The 26,177-nt window shown below is 41.6% G+C and overlaps 3 protein-coding genes across 6 annotated transcripts in view; 2 read left to right on the forward strand and 1 right to left on the reverse strand.

Moving 5' to 3' along the window:
• CTNNAL1 (catenin alpha like 1) overlaps positions 1–3,416 on the forward strand; it is a 63,654-nt gene extending 60,238 nt beyond the window's left edge. For both annotated transcript variants that reach the window (XM_059141685.1, XM_059141684.1), the window contains exons 16-19: positions 1,950–2,006; positions 2,147–2,260; positions 2,935–3,018; positions 3,156–3,416. In XM_059141685.1, the coding sequence (XP_058997668.1) occupies positions 1,950–2,006; positions 2,147–2,260; positions 2,935–3,018; positions 3,156–3,221 (321 nt within the window). In that variant the 3' untranslated portion in view covers positions 3,222–3,416. The remainder of the gene's footprint in view (positions 1–1,949; positions 2,007–2,146; positions 2,261–2,934; positions 3,019–3,155) is intronic.
• Positions 3,417–4,353: 937 nt separating this feature from the next.
• On the reverse strand, positions 4,354–11,893 carry ABITRAM (actin binding transcription modulator). The gene is made up of 6 exons (XM_059141689.1): positions 11,737–11,893; positions 10,377–10,428; positions 9,659–9,788; positions 6,501–6,577; positions 6,357–6,426; positions 4,354–6,263 (listed from the first exon to the last, which is right to left on the reverse strand). The coding sequence occupies exons 1-6, from the start codon at positions 11,813–11,815 to the stop codon at positions 6,126–6,128; spliced, it is 546 nt and encodes a 181-aa protein (XP_058997672.1). The 5' UTR covers positions 11,816–11,893; the 3' UTR covers positions 4,354–6,125.
• A 149-nt stretch (positions 11,894–12,042) lies between these two features.
• ELP1 (elongator acetyltransferase complex subunit 1) overlaps positions 12,043–26,177 on the forward strand; it is a 60,064-nt gene continuing 45,929 nt past the window's right edge. Inside the window, exons 1-8 of one of the 3 annotated variants that reach the window (XM_059141683.1) lie at positions 12,043–12,384; positions 15,868–16,030; positions 18,368–18,520; positions 18,734–18,815; positions 19,782–19,862; positions 23,387–23,472; positions 24,858–24,954; positions 25,442–25,532. In XM_059141683.1, coding sequence (XP_058997666.1) covers positions 15,881–16,030; positions 18,368–18,520; positions 18,734–18,815; positions 19,782–19,862; positions 23,387–23,472; positions 24,858–24,954; positions 25,442–25,532 — 740 coding nt within the window. In that variant the 5' untranslated portion in view covers positions 12,043–12,384; positions 15,868–15,880. Of the gene's footprint in view, positions 12,385–14,904; positions 14,925–15,867; positions 16,031–18,367; positions 18,521–18,733; positions 18,816–19,781; positions 19,863–23,386; positions 23,473–24,857; positions 24,955–25,441; positions 25,533–26,177 lie in introns of those variants that run through there. The other 2 variants (XM_059141682.1, XM_059141681.1) reach the window with 2 other exon arrangements.

Genomic DNA, 26,177 nt, shown 5'->3' on the forward strand with positions numbered 1-26,177 from the left:
AATGAGCAATTCCCTTTGAAACAGATGGAATAAATTCTGGATTCACTGTGTTCCATTTGGCTCATATCCATTTGAAGTCATACCACACCACAGGGGATATTGAACTGCAAAGATCCACTAGTCCCCTTCCTCCTGTGGGAGTTTATTCATTAAACCAGTGTCTGCTGAATAGTCTATGATGAACATGAAGCGCTCATCAAGTACTTATTGAGCTTCCACCCTGTGTCAGATCCTGAGGGAAGATCTCCGTGGAGAAAAGAGAACAGAACAAAGCCAGTGCTGGCCTGGAGCTTACATTCTAGTGGGAGGAGGTAGGCAGGAGAAAGTTAAGTAGGTAATAGCCATATATAAGCATTTAGAGATAAAATCAAGAAAGATAAAGAGAGAGGTGATAGAAGGGTGGCAAGAAAAGACCACTTGAAGGGGGTCAAATTTGACTAGAAACATTAATGAATGAGAGAGTAAGTTGGATGTCTGGGGGTAGAATATTTTAGGTAAACAGAGCAAGTGCCGAGGCCCTGAGATGTTGGGGTAGGCTGGAGGGGTCTGAAGAAAAGGAGGCAAATTCTCTTACTGGAATGGAAAGAGCCAGGAGGAAAGTGGTAAGGTATGACATCTCTGTAGCCATGGGAACAACTTTGACTTTTTCCCTCAGGTATGAGGGAGAGCCCATTGATGGGTTGGAGGAGTGGTGGCAGGACAGTTTTCAAAGGTTTTTGGCGTGACCAGCAGGGTGATGATTGTGCCATTTACTGCACTAGGGAACACGGAGGGAGAACACCAGATTTAGTGGGTGGAAATCAAGCGGTTTGTTTTGCTCAAGTAGTATGTAAAAGGCCGGTGTCAGGATGGTTCACGAATGGGGAGACTGGGGAGCCCTCAGCTTTCGGATGGTTGTAAGACCAGGAGAGTCCAGGAGATAGATAGGATCTTGCCCCCGCAGGGTCTGTGGGCCAGAATGGGAGAGATGTCAACAGAAAGTGGTAATGTGAGATGCTGAGGAACTTATGGGTAAGTGAGTCATTCTGTTTGGTTAGAATCTATCTGTAAAACTCACTGATCTCCCTTTTAAAGGATAAGGAAGGGAACAAAGGATTATTTGACCTGGAGATCAGTTCATCCAATGACAGCAAAGTGTTAAGGCTGTTGGATAGAGTGTTAAGGTTAACGCTCAAAGTATTGCCTCCTCCTTCATGTTCTTTATCTGATTCATTACCAAGGTGCTTTAGTCTTCTCCACAAACCACCCTCACACTTGCCACTCTCTACTTTTTGATGGCTGCCATCTAAAGTTAAGACTCCTACCCTTTATTCCCCTGGTGTCTCTTACTCTGAAACATTCTGTTACCATTTAAAAATAATCATCCTAAATATTCCTGTCTTATCTGTCCAACCTTATTTTTCACTGTTCTTTGCCATCATCTTGTTCTCCTCACTAAATTGTAAAATGCATGGTGAATACTCAAGAACCGATCTAAATTGGTCCTCTCAGATGGCTGGTTAAGGGATGCGTGTGGGTGACAAATTTGAGTGGAAGTAGGAAAGTCCTAACCCTTTGGACCTCATGTTCTACAATTCATCATCCTTTATAGCTGGAGTATTATAAGATGAGCTCCAGATCCTCCCAGAAGCCAAGACATAATTCGTATGGTTCATTTGTGTAGTTAAGTATCATTGGTCTATATGACCTTCCAGAGTTTAACTGGAGGTTTCCAGGTGTCGGAGGAGCCTCGCTAGGCACTGATTCTGCATCAGGCCTGAGAAGTCTTCTGAATACAATTAAGCATTTGTGTTTCCTGGGTAGAAGAAAAGCTTCAGGAGTTCCATGTCAAACCTTTTATGTTTAAGTTTTACTTTTAAAATTCATTATAACAATTAGCCATGAGTATATTTCTTATGAACTATCTGTAAGACCTACATCTAAGTAGTGATACTTTTCTTTCCCACTAGGTTTTTGCTGAAGAGGGCTTAAAGCTTGCTTCAAGTGTACAAGTTTTCTCAAAACAGGTATTATGCTAGTCTACCTGCTTACTTAGTCTTGGTGGTGATGTCATGAATACCTACTTGCGGGCTATATTATTAAGTTATAAGGGTATTTGAGGTTTAAAAGATGGTGTTTGAGTTGTAACTTCTAAATTATATTTCAGCTGAAAGACGATGACAAGCTTATGCTTCTCCTGGAAATAAACAAGCTAATTCCTTTATGCCACCAGCTCCAAACAGTAACTAAGACACCCTTGCAAAATCAAGTGTTTCTAAAGGTAAAAGAAAGAGTGGGTTATTCAGGGAAACATTTGAGAAACTTAAACTTTCACCCTTCTCAGGTTTGCTTCTAGCCCATTTTTCTTCAAAGTCTTATTACCCACAGATAGGCAGTCTACTTCCATTTTTTCATGCCTTGATTGCAAGGATCACTTATCATCTGTAATTGTAACTGACCCCAGGGAGCAGTAGGTTCACCAAATAAATCAGCTTTTTGGATATGATTTATTCCACAACATTGAGCAGCTATCCTTAAATCCTGATGTTGTCACCTGTCTAACTAGGGCACAGATTCCTTAGAGTAGGGGCTCCCATTGTCTTAGGGAATTTAGCTTGTCCCCACAAAGCAGAGTGCCAGAAGTTGCAGAGTAGGGGGTTTGCTACCACTATTTGGAGTGTTTTAAGAAATGCCTAAACAGCTCAAAATAGAACAGGCTGATTTTCCATCCCTTCTTCCTGGGGTTCTGTGAAGTGGGTAGGAGACCTGGGCTGCAGGCCCTGTACTTGTGTTCAGGGGCCTCAGGTCAGCTCATGTGCCCTAATCCATATGCCTTCTGAGATCCATTTAACTTTCTACAATGAAGAAATCTTATCAGCTTAAAATAAAATCAAAGATACAGTCTTTTGAAGTACACATTGTAGAATTTGATTTGCTTGCTTTCTGTCATTATAGGTTGATAAGTGTATTACAAAGACAAGATCCATGATGGCTATTTTGGTCCAACTTCTCTCACTCTGCTATAAACTGCTAAAGAAGGTAAGATAGTTTTTCTGTCTGAAAATCACTTTTTAAAAACTAGTTTCCAGAAAAATGCAAAAGAAATAGTTACTATTTAATATTATAATTCTTATTTTGAAAGTAAAGTAGAAACTAATTGTCTTAACTCTTTCCAGCTTCAGATGGAAAATAACAGCTGGGTCTCAGTTACAAATAAGGACTCCATGGATGGTAAAACTTGAGAAGCTTCTGGGGTCAGATCTCTTGAACAGCATGCGGCAAAGCTGGTATTTTTAGAAAGCAAATGATCCTTTATATTTTAAAAAATTCAACAGTTTTATAAGGAAAACAATTATGAAATATCTTGCTTTATTTTCTGATCATGAAACTGATGTGATGCTTTTTGACAACTAATAAATGCCTTGATAGATGCTATATTCCTAATTGCAGTGTGAATTTTCAGTGGGACATTACCATTAATGATGTTTTTGAAAAACCAAATATCCTGTCTTAATGACAGTTTAATCCAAAGAAGCTATTTTGAATATGTGCTCACCTTTGGCATAAATACCTTAATTTCCTCTTTTCTCCTCTTATTTAAGCTTATCATCTAGACTGATTTTCAGCAGAAAATATATAGTTGTCTGGGTGAACACAGGGCTTTCCTTAAATCTGTGGGCTCTTCTTCAGTTCCTCTGTCCACCACTGTGACTGGCCTCTTTGCTGTCCTGTCACAGATCCCCCGTGCTAGAAGCACACGTTTGTTCTCTAACAAGCATTTCAGAGCACACGTTTTCTGTTGTGCTGCAAGTATCTCAGCAGGGTGGTGGAGCTCACTCCAGGTGGCGTTCCTCCAGGAACTCACTGGGAGATGGCTTTCACTTCTTCTTCTGTAGCTGGCTGGCCTTGATTGTTAGCTGGAATCCTAAGCCCAACCTTCTCTATAGTGACTGATAGAATGGAAGATAGGAGACAACAATGGAACTAAGATGTTTAAAATAATGCTGAATAATTGTGCATTTTGTATATGTGCCTTGGGAATGTTTGTTATAAAACAAACATTTCTCATCTTTTTAATTTTAGGGTTTAAAGGTTTTCTTGGGTGTTTTTTTTTTTTTTTGTTTGTTTGTTTGTTTTGTTTTGGGCTGGGGGTTTTATTGAAGAATCTGGTTTGTATGTTTTGCCCTTAAATAGTGTAACTTTGTTTTGAGCTCTTGCTAGTGCTTGTATCCCCAAACTGTGAAATTCGTTTTAAAATCTGATAGAACATGTCAGTTGCCAAATGGCAGCAGTTACAGAAGGTTGTCTGAGGATTGGTATGATTTGCTATCAAATCAATATTCACAAGATCCTGAAGAACCACAGTACTACCAATTAACTAGTCAATATTTTATTGAAGGAAACTTGAACCTACTGTAAGCCTTCATGAGAAAATGGGATACACTTGGCCTAATGACTTTTACAAAATACTTCTTTTATAAAAATTACCAGGCATGGGCGCCTGGGTGGCTCAGTTGGTTAAGTGTGTGCCTTTGGCTCAGGTCATGATCCCAGTGTCCTGGGATCACGCCCCACATCAGGCTCTCTGCTTGGTGGTGAGTCTATTTCTCCCTCTGCCTCTGTGATCTCTCTTGCTTTCGGTCTTTGTAAATAAAGTATTTAAAAAAAAAAAATTATCGTCTGATTTTTATTCCTGGAAACCAAAATATTCTTTAAAATCACACAGTAGGAATATGGGAGAATGTGGTATTTCTATTTCTTTTAGTATCTTTAACATCTTGGTTTTCTGAGGTCTTCAGGAATCGTTACGCTACACAAAATGGGGATGTGCTGGTTTGTGCTTGTTTCCAGCTCACAGCTCATCAGTGTAGGTGTCTGTGGAGCTACTGCCTGTATTATGTCTTGTGGGTGTATTTAAGGGACTGTCACACTGGCATTCAAGTTACAAGAAGTTTTTTTGAGTCACAAATAACTTTTGGATTTTATTTACAAAATACTTTTAAATACCTGAAATGAGAATATTCTCTTATTTAAGTGGGGAAGGGAAGGAATGCCTTATGACTTCAACAGCATAAGAGGATAGAGAACCAAAGGAATGTACAGGTAAAGTTATTTCTTCTGTATTAAATTACATCTTCTGCTTTATTTACACAGATATTTAAATGTACACGTGTTGCAGCCTTTACGGAAAAAAATAACAATTTAAAAAAGCCCTTTTATTTGAAATTCAGTGTAAATGAGTAGACAATCTTATAAATCAGTTCCGTTTTCAGTTTAGATGACATGAAAGTTTTTGTTCCATTCAAAGGCATCTATATCTTTGGATGATGGCGACTTGTCCTTAACTTCTGGGCTGGCTGCCCCATAGCAAGAGTGTTGAGGCTGAGCGGCTACACTGTATATGCTGTAATTAGCAGCCTTACACCGCATCAGAATACTTCCATGCTGGGAAAGCCCTTTGTAGTTTTCAAAGCCTTTTCCGGTTTCCCTGATTTAAGAAGCCACAGTGTTACCCTGGACTTCATTTCAGAGAGAAAGGCCATCTGAACCGCACAAGGAGCGGGCAAGTATCCTCTGCCTCTCCCCTGCGACTTAAGGGGACAAGAGCTGGGGCAGCAGAAGTGGCACTGGCCTTTTTGGTAGCATCACTCGGAAGCAGACTGGGTAAAAAAAGACCTGATTTTTTTTTTTTTTTAACTTCAAACTAAGGGAAAATTGAGGCAAAAAACGATAACCGTGCCGTAACATTCAAACCGAAGCACGTCAAAATGTAATATTTACCAATGGATTACAGGATGATGGGTAAATTATTTTTACTTTGCTACTTAAAACTTTTCTGTCTTGTCCAAAGTTTCCTCAAAGTGCTTTGTTTTTAATCAAAAACATCCTTTGCTTGCCAGTTTTAGAAAAGCAAAAGAACAGAGTGGGTATGTGGGCAGGGAGGATCTGGGAGGCGAGTACAAAATGGGAACCAAGACTTGTTATGCAAGACGAAGAGGGGAAACTAGGTGAAGCGGGACCATCCGGGCTCTCTGCGGATGGCGGGCGTGACGCCCGCGTCCCTTGTGCTGGTTCTTCTCTAGCGCAGGGATCGCGGAGGCAGGGCGGGGGAAGCGGGCCGTGGTACTCGTTCCCCGCGGCAGTCCTCATGATGTGGCTGTCGGGGCATTCGTGCGCTTCACCAGAACCTCTTCATACTGTTTCTGTGTCAGTAACCCTTCCGTTATGCTTTTACTTTCTTCAAATTTGGGCAACACAACCGCAATGTAGCCTTCGGTGGATGGCTGGGGAGGAAGTAGAATATTTAGTACTGTCAAAAGTGTCAAGTCAGATAAAGAGTACATGCATGGGGTCATACTCTCTTCTGCCTCCTTTACCTTCTCTTGAAGAATAGATGGCTTATGGAGAATGTTTTCATTCACTTCCATCAACCGTCCTCTAACACAGCTATTAAAAAAAAAGTTGTTAAGAAAAATACTACCTCTTTCTTTTTCCTAAATTGTGATTAAGAAGTAACTCACCTAGAAACGGTGTATTCTTCTCCATCGGAGCAGTAAATCTTACACAGAGGTGCAAGCTCTGTTAGAAACTGTGCCCCCTAATAATGAAAGGGAAGAAGTAATTAAGTGATGCATATATTCACTTTCCTTTGAGAGGCAGGCCTTGGTGTGGTAAGAGAACACCAGTTCCTGGAACTGGTGTTTTCAATAAAAATGACTTAAGTACAGAAAAACCACTTATTCAAACATTTACGTTAAGTGCCTACTATGGGCCAGGTACCATCAAAGGCTCAGGGGGGAAGAGCAGACTAAGATGTATAACAGGTAGTTTAATTAAAGATTAAGAATATATTTTATCAACGTTAAATGAGAAAGCTACATATGGCCAGATATAAAGATTTCAGAAATGTAGGAAAATCTATTAATAAGCAGTAATAGGAGATTCAACATGACAGTATGAAAGAATAGTATACAAATTTACTTTCATTACGATTCATAATATTTTTATATTAGAACTTACTAGATACTAGAACTTCTTTATCAGGTTCAATCACTAACACTTTTTGAAGCAGTGGTATTTTTCTAATTAAAAAGAAGGCACTTTGAGGACAATTAGGAAAATACAGGAAGTTTTAAATAGCAAACAAGAATAGTTTACCCATTATCCTTATAATCCAGAAGCAAATACTACATTTTAACACTCCTCTGTTTGAACGCTATGGCATGACTGTTTCATGTACTCCCTTATGTCCATGTACTTGGTGAGGTTCTGACAAATACCACGGGAAACCGATTCATGCATGTCTGTTGCTCACTTTTTTCCCCGGAAATTTTCCTATAGTTAACATGGGTATTTGAGGTCACGATGCTATTCTCTATGAACTCTTTACCACTCAAAATATTATTTTTTCCTCTCTTTTATAAAAAAGATTTTATTTATTCATTTTTATTTATTCATTTGAGAGAGAGAGAACTTGTGAGTGGGGTGGGGGTGGGAAGAGTAGCAGAAGGCGAGGAAGGAGAAGGACAAGCAGACTCCAAGCTCTTCGCAGAGCCAGACATGGGGCCTGATCCCAAGACCGTGAGATCATGACCTGAGCTGAAACCAAGAGTCAGATGCTCAACCGACTGAGCCAACCAGGCGTCCTCTGTACTCAAAACATTACACAGCATACAAATGCTACCACAGTAGCTTAAGTCGTCTGCATGTGGGTACTTCATTTCAAAATAGTTCAGTGTAACTCCTCACTTTTGGGAGGAGGGGCTGGGGATTTGTCCCAAAGGGTGTATGTATCACTGAGTTTACGTTAAAAGAGCAGAAGTGTTTTGACCCTTTTTTTTTCTACCTCCCTTGGGAGAATAAATGATTGGCAGTGCTGAGAATCAAAAGCTATCTGTAGTGAGTTTCATATGCAGGTTCTTCTCTATTTTTCAGTAGTAACAACAGTGATACTATTTTGGAGAAAGATTTATCACAGGAACTTCACAAACACTGTTATACTTGTAGTTTGTAGACTTTTTTTTTTTTAAAGAGAGAGAAGCTGGGTTTGTGGGGAGGAATGGAAGGGAGTGGGTAGGACAGAAAGAGAGAGAGAGAGAGGATCTCACGCAGGCTCCATGCTCAGCACTAGTCCATTGCAGGGCTTGATCTCACAACCCTGAGATTATGACCTGAGCCAAAAGCAAGACTGGGATGGATGCTCAACCTACTGAGGCACCCAGGTGCTCCTAGAGACTTTACCTTTTAAGAAAGGCTCATGCTAGGGCGCCTGGGTGGCTCAGTGTGTTAAGCCTCTGCCTTCGGCTCAGGTCATGATCTCAGCGTCCTGGGATCGAGCCCCACATCAGGCTCTCTGTTCAGCGGGCAGCCTGCTTCTCCCTCTCTCTCTGCCTGCCTCTCTGCTTACTTGTGATTTCTCTCTCTGTCAAATAAATAAATAAAAGAAAGGCTCATGCTTTTCTAAGTCCATGTGTTTCCTGAGCAAGGAAAAATTAATTGCAAGGTACATTATTAGGGGAATTTCAAACCTACAAAGGGGAGAATAAACAAGGGTCGCCTATATTAGCATGGGTAATTAGCAGAAACTCTTAGTATCACGTCAGAAAATGAAGGACCTACATCATCCACTGAAACCTTATCCAGTGAGTATGTGGGGATTCTTCAGTATGTTACTGAACTGTCTTTGGTGTGATCCTCTAATAAAATGTGTCCATCCTGCTGAAGGTTGTAGAGCGTAGCAATAATATCCTGTACTATGCAGCACCATGTGGAGGTACAGGGTGTGGCTAGGTATGTATCAAATTGGCAACAATTAAAGAATGGAAAATGGTAAGGATTAAATATTGTATTTTTTTCAGATGGATTTTTTTTTCACTACCTGAGGATGTATTTTTTTTTTTTTAATTTACATTTGAAAATACATGGTAAAGAAGAGTTGGTCACCTAAATTTTATATAACTCAGGATACTGGTTTAATAGAAGAGACAAAGTATCTTGTTATATTGGTATCAAAGTTGTTCTTTAAAAAGCTCGCCTTCCTCTTCCTCCACCCCGGGAATGATAGGAATGGTGGTACAAAACTGAAAAGATGACAAATCCTGAACCTCTTGAAATACCTCATTTTTTGGTCTAAGAATTTCTTTAGGTTTTTTTTTTTTTTTTTAAGATTTTATTTATTTATTTATTTGAGAGAGAGAGAGAGAACATGAGTAGCAGGGAGAGGGAGAAGCAGGTTCTCTGCTGAGCTTGGAACCTGAAATGGGACTCAATCCTAGCACCCCAGGATCAGGACCTGAACCGAAGGCAGATGCTTAACCTACTGAGTCACCCAGGGGCCCTCAGGGTTAAAGTATTCTTAAAATCACATCAGAGGTGCCTGAGTGGCACAGTCAGTTAAGTGTCCAACTCTTGGTTTCAGCTCAGGTTGTGATCTCAGGGTCATGATGAGATCAAGCCCCATCAGGCTCTGCGCTTAGCACGGAGTCTGCCTGAGATTTTTCTCTTTCTCCCTCTGCCCCTCCTGCTTGTGGTCTCTCTCTAAAAGAAACAGATCTTTTTAAAAAAATCACATCAAACTGTCAGAGAAGTATGCTGAGCGTATGTCACTGGATTGTAAGACTGACTAGATCTATCATTCCTAAGACACTGAAGGTTTAAGTAGAGAAAGACGGGAACATACCCGTTTAAATTTCCCAGAGACCTTGTTCTGAAGTCGGCTACAGTTGGTACTGATTTGATAGGAGATGCTTTTAATTGTCTTTCCACTTTGAAGAACTGGATGAGATTCTGCCAATGTGATGACACATATTCTATAAGGATCAAAAACGTGAGGCTGTGTTATTGGTACAATTCTTCCGCATACCACACAGGACTCCTACTGGTACGAGAATACATGAACTGACATTTAAATGTTTAGTTAAACTATCATTTTGCCGCATTTTCCTCTGGCTACTGCTGGAGCTTAACTGCAGAAGGGAATGCAATAATAAAAGAGAAAATGAGACTGAATATCCTTCCCAGAAAAAGGAAGAGCACTAGAAGTCTTTACGCAGAACTGAGGTAGAAGAGAGAGAAGTAAGGCATCCCTGTATGTCTGGGATACTACCTGTGCCTCTACCCTACTCCCTTCTGTGATCCCTGGCAATTCTCCGTGGTTAGGCACAGGCTGGTTACTTCTGCTAGGGGCTGACTGACGGTGTGGTTCTCCATTTGGATGTTTGGGTAATCAAGTTTGTTGCACTGAAAGACTCACTTTTGTCAGCCAAACTCCTGTAATAAATGCCATTTCAACACAATGGAAGATAGTCATTTAGTATGTATTTGTTTAATCCAAGACAATAGGAGGCTATGAAACCAGAAATTAAAAAAAAATTTTTTTAAATTCCCAATTTGCTTACCGGTTGGAGTGCTGTAGTATACAGTGGTCCTCACAGGGTTTGCCTTTGACATCTAGAATGAATGAACGAGTCTGTTGGTTGTTGGGTCAATATTTACTGCGACTGTGTGGTATTTTCTTTGGTTTGTAGAGATAATTATGGAGACTGAACACACGCTAATCATTGGTATTCTTTCATTACTTAAAAACATATACATGGGACGCCTGGGTGGCTCAGTTGGTTGAGCAGCTGCCTTCGGCTCAGGTCATGATCCCGGGGTCCCGGGATCGAGTCCCGCATCGGGCTCCTTGCTCGGCAGAGAGCCTGCTTCTCCCTCTGCCTCTGCCTGACTATCTGTCTGCCTGTGCTCGCTCGCTCTCTCTCCCTCTGTCTCTGACAAATAAATAAAATCTTTAAAAAAACAACAACAACAACAAAAAAACATATACATAAAAAAATATATAAAGGCTTCCTTTTTTGTAAGGTATTTAAAGAGATCTGGCCCAGATGGAATCCGTCATTCAATATTAGATGATTATTTATTCTTTGCTCTTTCTTCATCCTCACTTTAAAAAAATGAGTAAACTCACTATTTCTATTAGAAAAAGTGCCATTCGCAATGCATTCTTTATATAATACAGCAGCATATGTTTTGTGGGTCAATTTTAGAGTGACCAACTCTTCCGGTTGACCCAGGACTGTCTTGATGTTGGCTCTGAAAGTCTCAGATTCTAGGAAATACCTCAGTTTTCAACAAACCCGGACGGCTAGTCACCCTAAATTTGGCTAAAACATTGTGTGCCAAAATATTTTAAAAGATAAGTACACCTATTACCCCTGAATGAGAGGGGGCAAGTAGGGGTTAGAGAAGGGTCCTCAACGATGCTCCCACCACTGATATTTACTGGGTACACAAAGCAGGACAACACGGTTTTCTACTTCCAAGTGACAAGTATACGATTCTATCCATACTGTTAAATTCTGCTTTCTAAATGCCTCCATTCTAACCCAGTTCTCCTCTCCGTCTCTGCCTGTAGCACAGTTTCGAGGACTGAACCCGTCAAATCCTTGCAGGCACTCAGGGCGATTGCAATCCACCTTCCTGGGGGTGGTGCCTCGTCTTAGGACTATCTTCCCGCAAGCGACCCATCCTTGAACTCGCACTGCGACGCCAGCCCCTGAGTGCACCCGGCTGTACGGCAGGCCTCCACGGCTTTGCAACTGCCATTGCCTCCGCCTAGAAGGGAACAGAGGCAGCCAATTCCTTCTGACAAGTGGAGGAAGCGCCGGGAAAACGCGCGTGACTCATGATCTGTCATCGCTGTCCCTACAGCATCAGGCCAACGTGGCCGAGCAGAAGCCGACATCATTCTCCACTTACCGGCTTTGTACCAGCGAGTGAAGTAACGATCCACGAGCGACGGCACAGTACCTTCCGCGGCCGCGGGCTCGGTGGCCATGGCGACCGCGGATGCCCCTACCCCGCCCTATGGTACCCCAGCACTTCCTCCGAGCAGGCCCGGGAGGAAGGCGTACTTCCGGCGCGCGGCCCGCGGAGTGCGCACGCGCGCTGCTCCTCGTCCCGTGGACTCCGCCAACGGAGCTTCTTAGCACTGGGTTTCGGAGTCCGACGTCATTGCGGTTATCGAATACTATAGGCTTGGCGGGAGACTGGAGGGACAGGAGCGGAGTGGCCACGCCGCTCCCCACCTTTAACTTGCCGGGGCTCTGGAGAAGGCCGGCCACGCCCCCTGCGCCTCGTGACGTCACTCCCGCGCCGCTGGGAGCGTGTTCCACCTGGTTCCCGGGATCTGAACGGTCTCGCGGACTGCCCCTCAGCCCAGCTTCGGCCACTACTCCCCGTGGTCGAGCTACAGGGTGGCCCCGTGCGTGTCCTAAAAGCTGGAGAGTCGCGGACGGAGAGAGGCGTGTGTGCAGCTTCGCGCGGGCTCTGGAAGGCCCGCTCTGCGTGGCGGGTGAGGCGAGGGTGGACGCACCGCTGTCTGCGGGTCCTCGGAGCTCGTCGCAGGTGACCGCTCGAACGACTCCCTCGGGGTGGAGGGCACGGAATCGGGCGTGTGCTCGGAATGTCCTAAGGGGACCCTTGAACGTGCAGCCTCTGCCTGCTGGAGGAGGCCCCGGAGTGGAGTGCGGCGTGACTGCTTCTGCCCTTGAACCTTAAGTTCTCTTTCTGCAGACATGCCAACTGCTCTCCGCCGGGGCTCTGCGCTGCATGCAGGGGACGACGTGTTGCTCCTCTGGCTGCACATTTACCCAGCCTCTGAATTCTTTGCGGGAGTGGCCAATACCGCGGAACAGGTTAATGGGCGGCTGCTATTAGTGGATTGGATGAGAGTTCCGCGCTGCTGCTCGCGTCTACGACTTTTTTTCGTGGAGATGCCTGCTTTGCTTCTCCATCTCTATGGCCCTCTCTCGGGTGTAGGAGACCTCCATGTAGGCAGTGACTTGTCTTCAGATCCTAGCACTCACCAAGTGCTCCGTAGATGTTTCATGGGGCCTACAAACCGGGCCGTAGGATCGATGAGACGTTGCAAAGGATTGAAAATGCATATTGACAACCAGGGAACTAACCAGTAAATGAATAGTTTAATATGAAATGTGAGCAAAAAGAAGGGAAAGACCGTTTGCATCTTGGGGGGCAGGAAGAGTAGAAGAAATGCCATGTCCTCAAATAGAAACTCAAATGAATAGAGAATCGCAGTACTTCGTTTTCCAAGTGGTATTTGATGTGCTGGTGAGACACCCTTGAGATAATAATAGGAGGTTGAGAATGTGGGTTTATTGTTCACTTTGGGAAGGGTTGGGGCTAGACATGTAGATCTAATCAGTATATCTGTGAGCTGTACCTGTAGTCGTGGGCATGATAATTGGCCAAGAGCTGAGAGAACAGAGGAGCAGGGTGGAGGAGTTGCCAGAAATTTCAGAGAGGATACAGACTTGATCTGTGTTATGAAGAGATCTATGGCACAATTAAGGGCTGGGAATAGAGTAATGGAAGGTGAGAGAGTTGGGCACTGCAGAATGAAAAGAAAGGGTACTAATAATGTCCTGGGGGAGGGTGGAGGATACAAATTCCCTAGACTTGAAAAGATAAGGGAATAAGGATGTAGGTGTGAAAAGTTAGAGAAGTTCCTTTTGAACTTAGAAGGGTTGGGATGGGGGGAATGAATGATGAGCTCGCCTTTGTTAGTGATTTTGGGGGCTCTGTGACTTGAGAACTCCAGTTGTTTGCTGTTTCGGTTAGTCAGGGTCCAATCAGGAAAGTAGGGATCACACAAAATTTCAACAGAATTTTATATGAAGAATTAGTTAAGTTGCTCTTAGAGAAATAAAAGAAAGGGAGCAGTGAAGTAGTGTCAAGGGTAAACTGATGGAAGTAGCCACAGCACTTAGCTTAAGGTTTGGGATTTGAAACAAGGGAAGATGGAGTTATCATGACCTAATCTTGGAGGAGAGGCACTATTAAGTCTGGGACTCAGACTTCTGGTGTTGATGACTGTGGAATTCAGAGGAGGAGTCCTGCGTTCTGGATTTCAGTGTCTGGAGAAAGACTGCCTGGTTAGTGCTCGTATCTATTGGGGGTGAGGTTGATGAGCTTCATCCTGGGAGTACTAGGAACTGGGACCACAGACCCCTTCAAGAATGAAGGCCCATTGCTGGGATGACAGTGACACGTACAGCAAGATAACAGGAAAAAGAAAGTCCTCAGTTCCTTCTGTCTTTATCCTCCAAATTCTTACTATGGGGCCCTTGGACCTCAGGGCTCCACAGATTGTTGGTAAATGGAATCCAAGTTCACAGCAAGGGGTATGAAGACATTTTGATGATCTGATAATGGGAACAGTAATAGCATGGTTATTATTAGATGGGAAACTAGCATGAAGACAGGAGACTCTACACATTGGATCCCAGTTGCCTGTCTGTTCTCTTTTCTTGCTCTTTTGTTACTCGCTTATTCATGTCTAACCAGCAGTCAGTCTCTCATCGTGAATCTACCCATCCTTTCAGATCTGTGTCACTGGTCATGTGTATATTTAAAGATGAAAGGTGATTTTAAATTTCTTTAAAAACCCAAGTTTTCTACATAGAATTAGGTCTAAATTAAAAACCTGCATGGTGTAATACAGTTCAGACAGTTTCCAGAAGTTCTTGAATGTGAGTGTCACCACAGCTTACAAAACCATTTTTGGTCTTGATTTTCTTCTTTACTCCCACCATGTATCATCTTGCCTCCCTCTTAACGTACATTAGATGTAACTTATTTTATATTACACTTAAAATTATGTGCAGTGGTAGGAGAAGGCTTAACTCATTATATTCTTACACCGTCATATGTATGAAATGCAAGATGAGAGAATTCACCTTGGATGAAGGTAATAATAGGGCCATTCTGTTCTATATATTTGCCACTCCTACCATAAGTTAGGGACTTATAATTATAAACTTTAAAGGGATCTGAGTGCAAATACCCAGCGTGTTAACATTAATTTTTTTTTTCCTCTTAGCTAACATTGTGCATTAAAGCAAGTCTGATTTGGCCAGACCAAAGTAGGTTTCCTATTTATCATCCTTTTTCACCTTTTCTATTATACTGGCAAAAACTAGGCCAGGAAAGCAGAATTATGTGAAGTAGTTTTATCAAGTCATCAGGCTCTTTAGATGTTGGTCGTCATTTTGAAGTAAACTGCTATAATTTCATAGTGTCTTTATTTTCTCCCTGAGAATAATAAATACTTTTATTTCTATCTTTAATTTCAGCATTATTTTTTATTTAATTTTCTTTTTTAAAAAGATCGTATTTATTCATTTGACAGATAGAGATCAAAAGCAGGCAGAGAGAGAGAAGGGAGCAGGCTCCCAGCTGAGCGAGCCCGATGCAGGGCTCGATCCCAGGACCCTGGGATCATGACCTGAGCCAAAGGCAGAGGCTTTAACCCACTGAGCCACCCAGGCGCCCCTCAGCATTATATTTTAAATGAACATATAAAGCCAGTTTATGAATTTATTTGGTGATATTAAAGCCATTTTATTCTAGATTTTCTTTAACTGACAGTATACATACATATATGTATGTATACATATATATTATGATTTATAAATCAGGTTATAAAGATATTTTTACATGCAAAAATGAAATGTTTTCCTATTTATTGGATCTTTTCAACTTTGCTGAGAAATAACTGATGTTAAATCTTTTTGAAGAAAAAATTGTGAAGTTGAGGATCTTTCCTCTCCCATAAAGTAGGAACGTAAAGTAGATTTCAGAGCCTCAGTTTGTAGAGCATAGATGAACACCCTGAGTTGGTGAGGTTGCTAGCACGTATCCCTTTGTGGGTTCAGATTAGGTCTGTTTCTTTTTTTCCTTGGCTATTCTTACTACCACATCCCTGCCCCTGAACCATTTTGCTTCTCTGAGTGTCATCTATCACTAGTAAGCTTTTCCTTTCTCTCAGTAATCCTTCATCAAGAGGTATTTGTTCTTTTCTTTCAGGAATTGCTTCATCATGAGAAATCTAAAGTTATTTCGGACCCTGGAGTTCAGGGATATTCAGGCTCCGGGGAAACCTCAGTGCTTCTCTCTCCGAACTGAACAGAGGATGGTGCTCATTGGCTCAGACATTGGACTGATAGAAGTAGACCCTGTCACAAGAGAAGTAAGTTAGTGATGGAGAATGCTAACGCTTGCAGGACCCTCAACTTAATTTTTTCCAAACCTTCCCCTAGATAGTCTTTAGTTTAAATCTTACTGAATTCATATTCTCCTAAACGAACATTCCCTTTGCTTTATATTGGTGTCATATTAGATATTACTTAAATAGTAACCTACCCTTAACTCTGCTTCTGTTTGAAATGTAAGTTGACAAGATCCTGAGTTTGTATTTTGTTTGGGTGCCCTGCTTTTTACTTTTCCATCATGTAAGTAACAGTGAATCTCAACAGGGAGAGCAAATGAAAATTGTAGAGGTTTTTTGTTTTGTTTTGTTTTCTATTCCTTTATTATTTTAAAACTTTTTAAAAATTTTATTTTTACTATGGTTTGCCATTAGCAATTACAGGTGCCTGTGCCAAAACCAAAGATTCCAGATCACCAAACTAATACAATTCTCTTTATACAATTTTACACAAAGTTCCAAAATGATACCAGTCCATCACAGTAATCCTGTGAAGAAGTGTGAATGTGTAACAACAAAGTTTTGTACTTGCTCAACATTGAGAGATTCAGAGATGTTAAGTGATAGCCAAATTTACACAGTTGGAAGATGCCTGATACATTCTTGAATTCCAGTCTCTGACCATTATGTTTAGGATTCTTTTCAGTATATACTAAAACAAAAACAAAAATGAAAAAATCAAGAAAATGTTCATAGTACGATATTGACTGATTTAACCTTACCAAGTATTATTTATCAAAAATATTGACTTGACTTCAGAATATTGCACAAGTATATAGTTAAAGCATCACTAGGTAAATGAAATTGATTACAATAAGTACTAAAAATTTGTTCGTTTTGTATTGACCATTGGCTTGTCTTTTTTTTTTTTTTTTTGTATTGAACATTGTATTGAACATTGGCTTGCCTTTAGGTTCTGTTCTTGCTTTTAGGTTCTGCTCTTCTTTTGAATTTATTTTTATTTTTTTATTTTTTATTTTTTATAAACATATAATATATTTTTATCCCCAGGGGTACACGTCTGTGAATCGCTAGGTTTACACACTTCACAGCACTCACCATAGCACATACACTCCCCAGTGTCCATAATCCCACCCCCCTCTCCCAAACCCCCTCCCCCCAGCAACCCTCAGTTTGTTTTGTGAGATTAAGAGTCACTTATGGTTTGTCTCCCTCCCAATCCCATCTTGTTTCATTCATTCTTCTCCTACCCTCTTAACCCCCCATGTTGCATCTCCACTTTCTCATATCAGGAAGATCATATGATAGTTGCCTTTCTCCGATTGATGAAAATTGTAGAAATTTTTAAAATTGTGTTTCACCTTCCATCCTGTGCCAACTAAATCAGAATCTTCACTGCTGGATTCTGAGTGTATAGTGTATGTACATATGTGTGTGTATATACCTACATTTACATGTATGCATATATATGTACATGTGTGTATATATCTATAGACATACTTAAAAAATCTTTGAGTTGATGCTGAGATCTTCCTTTAATTATATATTTTGCTACTAATGTATTTTAGGTGATTACATCCTTAATTCTTTTATCCCATACTACAGAAATTTTAGAAAACCGTAGTTTTTTGGGTGTTTTTAAAAGATTTTTAAAATTTATTTGATAGAGATCACAAATAGTCAGAGAGGCAGGCAGAGAGAGAGGAGGAAGCAGGCTCCCCGCTGAGCAGAGAGCCCGATTTGGGGCTCGATCCCAGGACCCTGAGACCATGACCTGAGCCGAAGGCAGAGACTTTAACCCACTGAGCCACCCAGGTGCCCCAGAAAACTATAGTTTTTAACTTCATGGTTTTTTTGTTTTTTTAATTTTTTATTTTTTATAAACATATATTTTTATCCCCAGGGGTACAGGTCTGTGAATCACCAGGTTTACACACTTCACAGCACTCACCAAAGCACATACCCTCCCCAGTGTCCATAATCCCACCCCCTTCTTCCAACCCCTCTCTCCCCAGCAACCCTCAGTTTGTTTTGTGAGATTAAGAGTCACTTATGTTTTATCTCCCTCCCAATTCCATCTTCATGTTTTATTGGGCTTTTTTTTTTTTTTTTTTTTTTTTTTGAGACCATGCTTCTTGCTTTTGTTTAGTGCTTACTTAGCAAAAAGGTCTGATTAGCTATTTTTTTTTTTTTTTTATTAAAGATAGTAGTGTTGCGCTATTTCTGAAATGAAAGTTTGGATTTTAATCTAGAAAAAAATTGAAAGCTTTTATATTAGGAAGGAAGCATTAATTTTTTTTGAAAGTGTTCTTGCAAATAGACTGGCCTAATTTACTTATGTATTCGTTTTGGTGAAAGGTGAAAAATGAAATTTCTTTAGTGGCTGAAGGCTTTCTTCCAGACGATGGAAGTGGCTGCATTGTTGGTGTTCAGGACTTGCTGGATCAGGAGTCTGTGTGCGTGGCCACAGCCTCCGGAGATGTCATACTCTGCAATCTCAGCACGTGCCAGGTAAGTGGAGCAGTCCAGTGAGGAGGAACTCTTGCGCATCCTCACACAAGTTGTGTGTTTTCTGTAGAAGCTTAAAAAAACTGGAGCTAATGCTTAAGTATTACATTTAAGCATTTTGCAAATTAGAGCCTTTCTGTGATGTATTTCTTTACAAAAAGTTGTTGGCATGGCTTTGGCTATATTTCAAAAACTCTCTTTTGTCTGCTGATGCAGCTGGAATGTGTTGGGAGTGTGGCCAGTGGTATCTCTGTCATGAGTTGGAGTCCTGACCAAGAGCTGGTGCTTCTTGCTACAGGTAGGCTTGTCACTGTCTCTCACTGTGACTTTTATAAAACATGACTCCTAATATCTTAGAGGCTTATGTTTTGCAGGGTTTATTAAAAAAAACTTGGAACAGTGATACCAGCATTGTAATCTAGAGAGAATGTGTTCTTTTTGACTTAAGTTTCACCTCTTAATACATTGTTTTAAGAAGTTATTTCATATTACTTTTTCAGTTTTTGGAAATGGGAAACAAAGCTGTAGAAGTTGGAGAATCTACAAGCTCCACAGTTGTAGCTAAAAATGTTAACAATGTTTAACCTGCCCAAGAGGAAGAGTCGCTATAAACCTATTCTAAAGACTGCTTTTACAGCTCTTTTAGGAGCTCTCATGAGCTCTTAAAAATTACTGTTTTTCCTTTAAGGCTTTTCATTCCAGATGAGTTTCTGTAAGCTGGGACCCCTCTGATGAGGTGTGTGTTGGAAGAGATACCTTGGTGAAGTGTTGAAGTTAATAGAGGAAGCCTAGGTAGACTTTTATTTTAGCTCTCCATACAAAAATGGCTGAGAATAAGCACCAACTAACTTAGCTGGTCAAAGATTTTTTTTTTCTTTTTTCTTTCTTTCTTTTTTTTTTTTTTTTTTAAGATTTTATTTATTTATTTGACAGACAGAGACCACAAGTAGGCAGAGAGGCAGGCAGAGAGAGGAACGTAAGCAGGCTCCCTGCTAAGCAGAGAGCCCAATGCAGGGCTCGATCCCAGGACCCTGGGATCATGACCAGAGCCGAAGGCAGAGGTTTTAACCCACTGAACCATCCAGGTGCCCCTTTTTTTTCTTTTTTCAAGTGAGAGTCAAAATATTTAGAACGAATTATATCTTCCCTATTCTGACTCTAAACTCCTCCACTCCAGTTCTATAACTTCCAGTGTTGTAGTTACTTACAAAATGCCGAATTTGTTACATGAAAACAAAATCATTCTTGTTTGTGCCTATCCAAGGTCAACAGACCCTAATTATGATGACAAAAGACTTTGAACCAATCATGGAACAGCAGATCCACCAGGATGATTTTGGTGAAAGTGAGTATAACTTTGTTCGAAACATTTTGTGATCTGAAGTTCCTCTCAGGTTTGATCATTTTCTTGTACATTTTTTTATTTAAAATATTTTTTTAATTTATTATTTTATTTGACAGAGATTACAAGTAGGCAGAGAAGCAGGCAGAGAGAGAGAGGAGGAAGCAGGCTCCCTGCTGAGCAGAGAGCCCGATGCGGGGCTCCATCCCAGGACCCTGGGATCATGACCTGGGCCGAAGGCAGAGGCTTAACCTACTGAGCCACCCAGCCGCCCCCATTTTCTTGTACATTAATAGCCACATCGTAAATCCCCCAAATTATGAAACATGAGGCCTTGTGTGTTAAATGTCTGAGAAGCCCATTCCTTTAGCCTGTTCCAGACTGTAAGAGGCTGGTGCCTCTCTGAGTCTGAGAGTTCACTTTGCCAGTGACCTGGGGAACAGAAATCTGCTTAATGGTGCCTGCATAGTTGTTGCCCAGTGCTCAGGACAGGCTTAGGCTGGGACTTCAATGAAAGGAACTGTGCTAGCTAAAATAAAGAGAGCATTTCTGGGGTACAGTTTTGGGGCAAAAACAAGAGAAGTTGGATAGAAGGCTGATTTTTAGTTCTTGCTGATTAGACCTGACTCTACATTTTCTTGGGAACCAGCAGATTGTTATCTTGCTTATATGTAGCTGGGGTGATTTGGGCCTTGAATCTGTGGTACTATTGAAAGGGGAGAAGGGGGCAGGGGTTTATCGTATGTAAGAAGCCCTGACCAACATGAGGACACCAGATAGATGGCCTGATTGGAGAAAGGGATGAGGGGAGAAGTGATTTTACTTTTGTTGATTCCTGACCTCATGCCTTCTTGTTCTGCCAACTCTGAGAAATCATTTACAAAATTGTTACTCATTTATTCATTCAAAAACAGTTTACTCAGAAATGATTTTTGAGTAGGTGCTATGAACACAGCAGTGTGTTTGGTGCTGTGGATAATTCAGGTCTTCCTTTGAGGAATCCCATAATAGCGTGATGTGTAGGTATTAGGGTAGCATGAGGGGAGGGAGGGAGCAGTGGGGAGGGAAGACCTCCCAGACCAGGCTGGAGTGAACTGAGTCTTGGCCGGGCCGAAGTCGTTTTGGGTTGGTGAGAGTTGAGGGTGGAGAGGAATGGTCTAAGCAATGGGTTAGTCCATTTCAAGGCACATATGCTTCCTCAGTGAGTCACGGCTTGTTGAGGCAGCTGGGAGTACTTCTGTATTGCTGCTGGCAGGACATGAATGTGGCTTGAAGTAAACAGGATAGATTTTGATTAAGTTTGGTAGGGAATTTGGATATACAGATGATCAACCATTAAAGGTTTTGATGATGCAAGATTGGTTGATTAGTGGAGAGGGCAGAGGCTGGAGGAAGGGTGATCAGATAGGAGAGGTACAGGAATCCAGATAAGTTGGGTGTGGGGCTAAAAGGAGGAGTGAATTCAGGAAAGATTTTGTTCTCAGAAAGGGGCATACATTTTTGGAATTATCTGAGAAATGTCTTTGCACTATGTATGCATGGTTCCCCTGCCATTCTAGCCAGTTTGAGAAATAGCAGTTTAAAAAGTGAAATAAATGGGCTTGGGTGTGTAAGGTGAGGAAGAAAGAGTTAGTGGGACTCTAGTCAGAAGTCAGGTGATGGGAATAAAGATGGCAGCAACTAAGAGGGAAGGTAGGGAAGTGCTGGGCTCTAAGCAAGAGGTGGTGAGTTCTGTTCTGGGTTTTGTTTAAGGGCCCAATGGGATCACCATGTGGAGTACGAAGATACAAGGAGCTGGAGCTCAGGATAGGCCAGACCCATGGATTGGGAGTCAGTGGCAGGGAGGGAACCTCCCAGTCTTGGGAGGAGGTGAAATTGGTAGGAGCAGGTATGGTACTGGAAGAGTCCAGGATCCCTGGTGGAATTCCTGGGCATCTGTTTTGATGATAGAAGTAACCAGCATATCTTTGGATGGGGAAGTGCACTGGGCCTGGCTAATCCCACTAACTTTTTCAGAAGAAGCCTAATAGAGGAGTGTAAGTCAAGGGAGAAGGTATCCAAGTTAGAGTCTTAGGTCTTAGATATATATATGTCAGTACAAAAAAAATCAGTCTGTGGAGTTGTGAGTAGGTATTTTTCCTCTAACCTAGAGGTCGACAAACTTGTTCTGGGAAGGGTTGGATAGGAGTTATTTTCAGCTTCGCAGGCCACTTAGCCTCTCTTGAGGTTACTCACCTCTACTATTGTAGTGTGAAAGCAATTGTAGACAACACATAAAGGAATGAGCACCTCTGTGTTCCAATAAAACTTTGTTGTTTTTCTTTAGATGCAGTTTTATTTATTTGATAGAGCATGCGCACGAGCAGGGGGAGTGGCAGAGGGAGAGGGAGAAGCAGACTCCTCGCTGAGCAGGGAGCCCCGTGTGGGGCTCGATCTCAAGACCCCAGTATCGTGACCTAAGCCAAAAGCAGATGCTTAACCAACTGAGCTGCCCACATGACCCATTAAAACTTTATTTGTAAATGTAGACATAGGCTGTAGTTTGCTGATCCCTGCTATAACCCCATCGCATACTGTCTACTCCCATTGGGACAGTCGTCTTGCTTCATTCCTTGGTCCTTTACATCTCTCTGGAAGAGAGATCTCTGGAAGGTTTCAGAAGCACAAGGGTGTGCACTGGGGTAGGTATTGCTCATAGACAGTTGCAAGGTACACTTTGAGGTATTATAGTACTCACATGTGCCCATGCAAAGCAGACAGGAAATGTCATGCTGACCCATAATATATAGAAACTATAAAAATAGCCCTGCTTCATCAGAAGCAGTGACAGGAGGGAAGTATTGGGTTTTGGATCTGGCTGATGCTTTTAGAGACATCTTGGTAGTACCTGTTGCCAGTAGATGCCTGATTCTCCTCCAGGAGCAGGGGGCTGCATTATTTTAGCATCTCTGATTTCATATTTTATGCGAGAGAAAGACTACGATTTAAAGAGAACCTCAGGCTAGAAGGCAAATAACCTGTGTTCTAATTTTGGCCACTTCCACAGTCTGTGTCTGTGTGAGGAGTGAACTCTGTAATCTAAAGTTCCTTCCACCACCGATAGGGAGATGGGATACATTTAGTTGATTGAATGCTTATAATCAGAATTTTATTCCCAACTCTCGTCTTGAGTTTAATGTTCTTATCTATGGACGTGTCTTGTAAATTCTTCATTTTCATTCTTTTTACTTGCATAGTAAAAAATATGTTGCCCATATTTGTTGACTGTTATCAAGGGAATTCAGAATATATAAGATGGCAGTAAAGTGCTTTCCCAAATAAGACCATTTCAAATTCTTCAAAAATCATTGCTGTGTATAATATGGAATATTGGCTTTTCAAATATTGAGTGCTGGTCAATGTATTGAGAGGTCCGAGAGGACTCAAATAATTTCCAATGACTAACTTAATAAAGAATAGCAGTGAAACTGCTTTTTTTCATTTAACTTATTGGTTGTCTTGCCTGTTCTCTGTCCATTGTTCCGTAGGCAAGTTTATCACTGTTGGATGGGGCAGGAAGGAGACGCAGTTCCACGGATCGGAAGGCCGGCAAGCGGCCTTTCAGGTGCAAATGGTAAGATTGGTTCTATGGATACAGAGCCTTGACTGGAACAAATAGAGAAGTTTTGCTATCTACCAGAAACTCTGGGTGTCCTCTTATAGGCTGATAATGGACAGAGCTCTTGTGCTTTAGTAAAACTGAAACTGTTTTGAGCCCTCAGGGAAAGAGTCATTCTAGAAAGACCTTTTTTCTTGCCAAGTTGCTTTGTAATTTCTTCTCTGTATAGAGATTAATTATAACCAATTCTCAGTTTAAAAAATATATCATCACAGATAGAAATGAAACATTTTGTGTATCTTTTCCTCTTACTCTTTCTTTCCTTTCCAGAAAGAGCTGCTGCCTTTCATTCGCTGTTGATCATTTACATGGGTGTTTTCACACTTTTTTCCTACATATATATATTAGATACTTTGTATGACTTTTTTTCCCTTTGGATGAAATTCTTTGTTTTCCTTTTTTATGAATACCTTTTGAAGGTAGAACTATAGGAGTTAGTGATAATGGGTTAAATGTGGGGTGAGAGAGAAAAATTGAGAATGATCGCAAGATTTGGGCTGAGCAAATGGAAGCATATCATTTATGTTACGTGTAGACGTTTCCATGAGCTCCGTGGGGCAGGTGGATCAGTAATACACTGCCTGTCATTTACATTGTCCATCCATAATGAGTTCTCATCTGTCATCTCTTAACCCTTCGCTAGAGGAGTTTGTGTTCTCCGCTGTAGGGCAATGTCATTGAGATTAGGTCTTATTCGATGGCCTGTGTACTCCCTCCTGTGTAGAGTGTGGCACTGGTACCATTCTGCTGCACCCTGTTACTGGAATGGGGAGTCTCTCTCTTCATGGCCTTTAGGATTGAGATGCAGGATTGAGACCATTCTTCTTTCCATACTGTGGAACATAGAGTTCTTCTGTGTTTTCGCCCATTGCTACTGGTTTTACTGCCTCAGGTTTTCCCTGCCTGCCTTCCTCTCATCTTCTTAACTCGTCTCTGTACTATTGTGAAGCTTACACAGTCATCAAAGAACCAGAAGTCTACCCTCTTAGATTTAGATAAATGAAACATTTTATTTCCTTATCTTAGATACCTGGCAGATTCCTGAGCTCATTTTATTTAATATCCAGATGTGCAGCTCTTTTCCTATGTTGCTGTGCTTGGAGGCCACTTTTTTTTTTTTTTTTTTTTAAATGCCTAAAGACAGATTTTGTTTTGTTCTCTTTTCTTGATGATTTCTGGGCCTAAGAGACCTTCTAGAAGGCTTCTTGAGGATTCTGTGAAGTTGGTTTTCTAGATAGCTGAAACCTCATGTAAAAGATGTAACTTTAATAGCCTGGGGCTTGTTTGATTCTGGGCCATTTAAGTCCTCCAGTAACATTTGTGCTCCTTCACCTTTTTAGTACGAGTCGGCTTTGCCCTGGGATGACCATAGACCACAAGTGACGTGGCGTGGTGACGGCCAGTTTTTTGCTGTGAGTGTTGTTTGCCCAGAGACAGGTATGGAAATAAATTGCAGTTAAAGAAAAAAAAATTAATGAAGTTCAAGGAGGATTTTTCCTTTCACTTTCTTTCTTTTTTTCTTTAAAGATTTTATTTATTTATTTGACAGAGATTATAAGTAGGCAGGTGTTGGGGAGGTGAAGCAGGCTCCCCGCTGAGCAGGGAGCCCCACGGGAGCTTGATCCCAGGACCTTGGGAGCGCAACCCAAGCCAAAGGCAGAGGCCCCAACCCACTGAGACACCCAGGCGCCCCTCTTCCTTTTGCTTTCTAAAATTATACATACAAGGTGCTGCTTTAGATATTAAATGCATTTAGAGCTAAGAACTAGAGGAATTCTTTGAAGTCATCTGGTCCAGCCTCCTACCTGTTGGGTATAAATTCTTAACCAGATTAATCTACTTGGTTTTCATTAATGAGATGTTTGAATAGTTCTGACTTGACAACATTCTAAGTTTGTTTATTTTGACCCTGCCTGCTGCCCAGGAGCTCGGAAGGTCAGAGTTTGGAACCGAGAATTTGCTTTGCAGTCGACCAGTGAGCCTGTGGCAGGACTGGGACCAGCTCTGGCTTGGAAGTGAGTTGGAGAAGAAACTTTGTTAACTTCTTCCTCTGAGAGGATCTTGGAACTACTGGTAGGGATAGTGGTACCTGTTGAGTACAGGTGTTAAAGTAACTCAGAAGGATATTAACTTCTCATTTGTCCATAAGCCCATATCTTTTTCGTTTTCATTTTTCTTCATTTTGAATTCAATTTGAGTAATGGATTCAGAGCTTCTTCACAGATGTCATTCCAAGGCCCGCACATTTGACAACTTATAGGGCAGGCCTGTATGAAGCCACTGTGTATCGCAGAGAGTGGTGCTTAGAAGGGAAGTCATAGTCTACAAAGCTCTATGGGGCAGTGGAGCTCTGGTGAAAACTGGGAAAAGGGGGTCTCTTCTCTGCACAGCCCACAAGCTCTTTCACTGGAGGGTTCTGCTTGCCGAGGAAAATGCAGGCTGGATTCAGGCTCAGTTTACCTCCTGTCCGGTCTCTGCAGCTGCCCTGAGTAAAGTCCGAAGAAATGTTTCCTTTTCAGTAGCATCTGTTACATGCCAAACCCCTAGGTCTCTGGGTTTTAGATGTCATGTTTCCTACCAGTGTTTGAATGACGATTGAATGATGGAGCAAAGAGAGGGATTTAAATTAAAACTGTAGAGACAAATATGAACAAGATGAG

This window comes from Mustela lutreola, chromosome 12 (assembly GCF_030435805.1).
Source record: "Mustela lutreola isolate mMusLut2 chromosome 12, mMusLut2.pri, whole genome shotgun sequence".
Classification (NCBI taxonomy): domain Eukaryota; kingdom Metazoa; phylum Chordata; class Mammalia; order Carnivora; family Mustelidae; genus Mustela; species Mustela lutreola.

Coding starts and splice junctions, on each gene's coding strand:
- ABITRAM (XM_059141689.1), bottom strand. CDS start 11,815: ATGGCCACCGAGCCCGCGGCCGCGGAAGGTACTGTGCCGTCGCTCGTG. Junction 10,429..11,736: donor CACTCGCTGGTACAAAGCCG/GTAAGTGGAGAA, acceptor CATTCATTCTAG/ATGTCAAAGGCAAACCCTGT. Junction 6,264..6,356: donor CATCTATTCTTCAAGAGAAG/GTAAAGGAGGCA, acceptor CTTCCTCCCCAG/CCATCCACCGAAGGCTACAT.